At 31.6% G+C, this 7,043-nt stretch overlaps 1 protein-coding gene across 1 annotated transcript; it reads left to right on the top strand.

Annotated features, from left to right (window-relative positions):
* The first annotated feature begins 3,440 nt into the window (after positions 1–3,440).
* Positions 3,441–4,554, top strand: LOC149142662 (putative RING-H2 finger protein ATL71). The gene has a single exon (XM_089449693.1). It carries the CDS (start codon positions 3,622–3,624, stop codon positions 4,126–4,128), a length of 507 nt encoding a protein of 168 aa, XP_089305819.1. The 5' UTR covers positions 3,441–3,621; the 3' UTR covers positions 4,129–4,554.
* Positions 4,555–7,043: the final 2,489 nt, after the last annotated feature.

The following is a 7,043-nucleotide window of genomic DNA, read 5'->3' as shown; positions in this document are numbered from 1 at the left end:
TAATTTTCATCTATATAATTTGTTACTCTACAATCTAGATAGGCCCTATGTCCCTAAAGGGGAAAGACTGCATCTTTTCGGAGTGCTCACACCTCCAAGGTTATGGGAAATTTTGGTGTTGGGATGACAAATTCTAACTTACAATGGCACGTGTACTAACTTACAAGGTATATTTGTTGTACCAACAAACCAAGTAAAATAAAATAAGTTCTATACCATCCCTTAACAATACCCACATGACCTTGGGCAATTGTTTCATGGATTTTGTGGGTGATTTACCAACAACGTGAAGGGAGTTGACAATTTATTTGTAGTAGTTGGCAAGTTTAGTAAATGTGCATTTTGATGCTTTGTAGAAATGCCATAAAAGGAAAAAAAATAATGAACATGTTTTCTGAATAGGTGTAGGTGCACTATGGATACAAATATCATCATTTTGAACAAGGATATTGTGTGTCACAAATCCTTTTGGACTACACTTTTGAAGAAGATGGACACTAAGTTGAAGAGCTCTACAATATTTCATCCCATAAATAGATGAGAAGAAAGAAGTAGTCAATGAACTTTGGTGCATCTTTTGGGGAAGTTACAATTAAAAGCATATGAAGAGTTAGGATGAAAATTTGATTCATATAGCACTCTTAAAATAGAGTAATCCACACTTTTACTAGTGGTTTCCCTTTCGAAACTTGTTTTAGGTATTGTATTCCTTCATATTTGAATGTTTTATTTGGACAATAGAGAGAAGTGAGGAAGGAGGTCATAGGAGAAGCATTGAGAGTAAAGAAGTTTGTTGAAAATATTAGGCATGTCTATTTTCAAGTACAAGCATTGTTGAAGAAGTCATAAGAAAGGTACAAAAATTAGCACGACCAGCATCGAACAAATAAATCATTCAAAGTGGTAGATAAAATTTTGTTATAGATAAACAAGGAAATATTATAGGGTTTTGGTGAGAATATATAGGATTTGCAGTATGTTCCTTTTCAAGTATTGGAGAAGGTGGAAGATAATGCCTATGGACTCAATCTACCCCCATACATGCATATTTACTCAATAGTTAATGTGGAGAATTTGAAACTTTAAGAACCTTCCATGTTGGATGAAGAGGAAGTGTGGGCACTATCTACCATGGAGAATTTAGCACGACATGCTCAAGCAAAGTTGGACGAAAACACATTTTTGCAGAAAAGGTATAAAACTACAAGATAGGAGTTGTATGACCTTTGCCAAAGTGGGTTGAAAAGGTAGAGGAAAAATTTCCTTGCCTCATTCAATAAATATTATGGGGACTAAATATCTCCTTAAACGGGGAGGCATGATTTAGATTGGATCATCATATTGTTTGGCATATATGTCGATACCTCTTGGACAAAAATATTAGAAAAATTAACTTTTAGGGAGCATTTTAGTGACAAGTCTATGTTAGAAAATTCTGATGTAGAACCTTCCAAAATCATTTTAAAACATCAAACAGCATTTTTGAAAATTAAAACTTTAATTGTAAAAATAACTCATATCCCTATAATAGTATTCTACGATTAGAAACCTTTCAAAATATATTTTACAATGTTTTAATATATAATTTACCAATGTATAGAAAAAATATATTCTTTAATTTATTTTTATACCTGAATACATTAACTTTATATTAAATACAGATTTCTGCTTTTTACATTTTTTTACCGGCTATAGTCATAGGACTTCAAATAAACTAATGAGGTTGAATTTAAAATCTGTATTTATTATTATTTAATTTCTTACATTTTTATTATTTAATTTTGTCTTGTTCAAATTTTACAGAAAAGGGTTGAAGATTTATTCCTCGAATTTAAAATCTGTATTTATTATTATTCAATTTCTCACATTTTTATTATTTAATTTTGTCTTGTTCAAATTTTACAGAAAAGGGTTGAAGATTTATTCCTCGAATTTAAAATCTGTATTTATTATTATTCAATTTCTCACATTTTTATTATTTAATTTTGTCTTGTTCAAATTTTACAGAAAAGGGTTGAAGATTTATTCCTCCGGCAAAGTGTTATTTTCATGACAACACCATACATATTTGTAGATCAATTTTCCATTCAATTGGTGACAATGGTTTCCGTTTTGTATATAGACAGTTCACCTTTTCATTCAACGTTGCACAGTTTTGGTGATCCCATTCTACACATGGGAAAGCCATTCTTACATTTAACATTACACATCACGAGGAAAGATGATTCACTTGGAACTTTATTTAAGCTTAATAATTTAGGGAAAAAAAATATGTATTTAAATAAAGTTTTTTTTTAGAAATCACATAAGAGAATTTTTTGGTCCATATATATAGAATTTCTGTATTCATTTTTCTGTGATCCATAATGAATACAGACTAAAAAATTCTCTCATGCGATTTTTACCGATTTTTTTTTTAATTCATTATGGATCACAGAAACTTGAATACAAAAATAAATATTTACTTAATCTTCAACAAAAAAACTTCTCCACCTAAATTCAAACAACACTGCCTTTAAGAAAAGCAAAACATGCCATGAATTTTATTGTTGTTCAGATCAAGTTTTCTAGACACTTCGAGATCGCGGAGCTTAAGTCAACGATCGTTAGAGGAGTTGTTGCTAGCACTTCCTTTAATAAAAACTAACGTCTCATGTATTTTATTGTTTTTCGGATCAAATTCTGCATACCCTCAACATCACAGAGTCTGAGTCAAATGTGAATCGCTAAAATACATAGAGTTGTCGCCAACACTGCCTTTAAGAAAAACGTAACATCTCAGGAATTTTATTGTTACTCGGATCAAATTGAGTCAAACATTGGACTATCAAAAACGCACCAAGTAGTTGTTGCCACCACGTTGTCGATGTGAAGCAAATGTTCAGTTCAACTTTATTACTGCTGCTATTTAAAATATATTTGGCCCACAGAATTTATTGATCCGATATTTTTCTTTTGAGGCCACGACAATAATGATCTGTAACGTGACTATAAATTTTACAGTGCACGTTGTGCCCGCGTAAGCTAACTTGTCCTGAACAGAACCCCGAGCCCACCACTTCTTCACATGAATTCTAAATAACAATAAATTTCGGCCTACCTCTGCATCTGAATTTGATTTGGTTTATACTCCAAAGCGAAGCTGCTAGTGGAATAGCATGTCAGACAACTGTGCGCAGGTAAATGGTCAATTATATTTAACTTAAATGGAAAAATGAAATTGATACATAACAAGTTGGAATACCCATGGGGATCGATTAGGGGCAGTGAACACGGGACTGAGACTGCTTCTCCCTTTCTTTCTCCAAAGTTAGCAGTACCTATCTGAATTTGTAAAAGTTGTTGACCATGGACATTCAAAGCCCAAAGATCCATCTAAGGCTTTAAGAATAAATAGGCATACAGAAGCAGGCTGCCAATCCCTGGTAGAAAAGCTTGGATGTTCTTGGGCATTTATGTGGATGTCTCCGAGGATTAGTTTAGTTGATGAGTCTTAGTTGTTAAAGAATTTCTGTTATTGATAAGTTACGGGTTCAATTTTCTGAGCATTCTGTTCAGGTTCCCTGGTTGATCCAGCCTTTTCCTTAGAAATAGCCGTCACCGATCTCCAGAAATATCAGGATGAATAGCTATGGAAGTTACAACGTTGAAATCAGCAATACATACGTGATGGTAATATCAGTGGTAGCCATGGTTACAATAAGTTTGTGCTTGCTAGTTTCGGTCCTCTGTTTGCGCCATCGAATACTTTCGATTTCTAATCATGGCAGCCAGAGAGACGATCAGAATCCGGTGAACCGCAGTGCAGCTGGAGGCGGCGCGAGAGGAATCGATGAGGCGACCTTGAATTCGTACCCTAAGATGTTATTCTCGCAAAAAACCTGCACCGGGTCATCGAATTCTGCTGAAGATGAAGAGGCGGAAGACAAAAAGTGCTGCTCGATTTGCCTGAGCGAATATGGGGAATCGGAAGTGGTGAGACTGATGCCTGAATGTGGTCACATGTTCCACATGGATTGCGTCGATGAATGGCTTCGCCTGCAGGCAACGTGCCCGGTGTGCCGAACTTCTCCGCTCCCTTCACTGAAAGTGCCGCCCCCTCAGCTTGATATCGTTTTACAGGCCTAACACAGGGCGATTAGGGTTGGAGAAATGCATAAGATTTGGTCGGATCAAGATCGGATTTTATTGTTTTACTGAGTATATAGATTTATAACTTCATTTTTATGGAAATCTAATCATTGCTAGTTACCAGATTCAGTGGGGATGCACAACCTATATGAAAGGGGTGCCTTCACCCATTTTTTCGGTTTTTATCAGATTCAGTGGGGATGCACAACCCTGAATAAAAGGGATGGATTCACCCATTTCTGTGGTTAGGTATGAAGATGGTACAACACACAACCAAGCTTGTATCAGGCACTATTTGAATGATTTATTTGTTTGACAGTTTAGATATGAACTATTGTACAATTTATACGAAATTGTCCATCTAATCTTTTATTCTATCCAGAATTTCATAAGAAAGGATCCCAAAGAAGTTTAAAGTGTTCATATTTGCTGAACAGTGCAAAATTATATGATTGTGAATATTGTTGATGAAACTAGAATCACTTTTAAATTATGAACGAGTGTAGATGGGCCTTGCCACATAATTTACAAGTTATATTTTTAGAAAATTTGTAAATTAATACTTAAATGGGAACTTAATTAAGTATTAAAATGCCAAGAATTTTATAAATTTTAGTACAGTGTGCCGTAACCGAAGATAAATGTGATATTTATTTAAAAAGAAATTATTTTAAAGATTTTAATTTTACATATTTTTTTTTATTAAGTTTAACAATGAAAAATTATTTTATAAATATCTAAAAATGATGGAATAAAAATTGCAAATATATCCAGAAATTACACAAAAAATTGAAATAGTTTTTGATATGGTATTGTATTGTGGAAAAACTGCAATAAGACTTTCAAATAGAGGTAAGGAATAGCATTGCAAAGCTCTGCATAAGTAGAACATACAAAGCCACTAGAAGGGGCATAGACACAAGGCAGTCTGCAGGAGGATCTTGATAATTATGATGATACAGTCAAATGTTTGAGAAATATTTTTTTTAATAATACTGAAAAGCAATTTTGAAAGTTAAACAATGTACTTATGTTGATGAATGTTAAACTAATCATGGTCAACTAGCAACTCCATTGTTAGGATTCTGTATTGGCAAGTGAAAAATCAATGTACAAATATTTAAAAATATGGAATAAACATTGCAATTATATCCAAAAATTATACAAAAAATTGAAATAATTATTCATATGGCATTGTATTGTGAAAAAACTGCAATAAGACCTTCAAGTTAAGATGGTACAGTCAAATATTTGAAAATTAATTTTTTTAATAATATTGAAAAACAATTTTAAAAATTAAACAATATACTTATACTCATAAATATTAAACTAATTATAGTGAATCAACAACTCCACTACTAGGATTCTACATTTACAGGGTCTAATAAAAGAGGAATATATTGGGAAGGGAAAAAACAATGACATATAGTAAAGCTTGGGTTTAGTTTCCATTTACCTAGGTTTAAATCTCATAGGTGATTATAATATCACTAATAGCTCGTAAATATAAACTTCATTTAAAAAAGATATTTGGATTCAATTTATTAAATTTTATAATAGTTTATAATAATATAGGGTTTAGTTTTAATTTACTTGTATTCAAATTATCTTTTTAAATTTGATAAGTAATTATGATATTAATATGTGAGTAGTTTTTAAATATAGTATCTTTTAAACTAATTATGGTTTATGGTTTTAATGTGTGAGTAGTCTATAAATATAAAATCTATAAAATATTATGGATAAATATATCTATATCTATATATATATATATATATATATATATGAAAAAAAATATTTAAGATATAGCTAATATAAATATATAATTAATTAAAAATAAACCAAATTAAAAAAAAAAAAATCAATTAAAAACATCTGAAGCTCTAGCCAACTTTAACTTTTTTAAAATTTGTAAAAAAGATAATTTTAAAAAACCAAATTAAGTTGAACATTTTAGAAAGTGGCATAAATAATAGACCATGTTATTAAGTATCATGATGTTATCAATTTGATTTGTTGAATAGTTTATTAATATAATTAATTAATTATGTATTTTAATTTTTTTATAAATTTGAGATAAATTAATCAAAATTAAGAAAATAGTAAATAGTTAATCAAAATTAAATGATGAATCATAATTCTAATATAATAATCATAAATACAAGTGAAATTTTGTGAGAGATTAATTTTTCAAAATTGTAGCATTTTAATTGATAATGGTTTGTTGGCACAATGAATATAGGGTGCTATAATTACCATCGTAAAACACCTAGCTTCTTAATACCGAATTAAGGTTGTGAGGTATCTAGGCCATACATCTTAGGTCACCTTAAAGAAGTGGGATTATAAAAAATCATTGTTTCTATACCACTTCAAAGCTTATTTTCAAGACTTTCATTATCTTTTTCTCATTGACAGCTTTCCAATGACATAAATTTTATCAAAATTCAAGTTTTGGACACAAAGTAACGACCACTTGAAGATTGTACTCCAAAGCCACATTAGCATATGTACCACGCTACTTGGAAAACACACAGTATCCCTTTTCCCATGTGCCACCATCGAATAATAATCTATCAGCTACCACATTGACTCGACCAATCCACAATTATCATGGTCACTAATTGGCTCCTCAAACAAAACCAATCTTCGACAACTAACAAGAATTTCAAGTTTTGTGGTTATTTAGGGGGGTTAGCCTGATATGAAGGTCCCAACCTCTTAAAAGCTTCAAACTCTGATATCTAATACAATGTCACCTCTTCCTTTGTCGCCACTTAGCCACCACTTCCATGCCACTATACACTTTAATCTACATCATCCCACCAAATCCTCCTGCGACATTAATATGTCACATCAACACAATGTTAACATGGCACATCATCTAGGACCTATTTCATCCTAGGTCATAA

Source organism: Pinus tabuliformis, chromosome X (genome assembly GCF_031772625.1).
Source record: "Pinus tabuliformis cultivar Carrire ecotype Pingquan chromosome X, CPIR1, whole genome shotgun sequence".
In the NCBI taxonomy this organism is placed as follows: Eukaryota; Viridiplantae; Streptophyta; class Pinopsida; order Pinales; family Pinaceae; genus Pinus; species Pinus tabuliformis.
The sequence above is the reverse complement of the archived record's forward strand: the minus strand, read 5'-3'. Positions and strand labels throughout refer to the sequence as shown.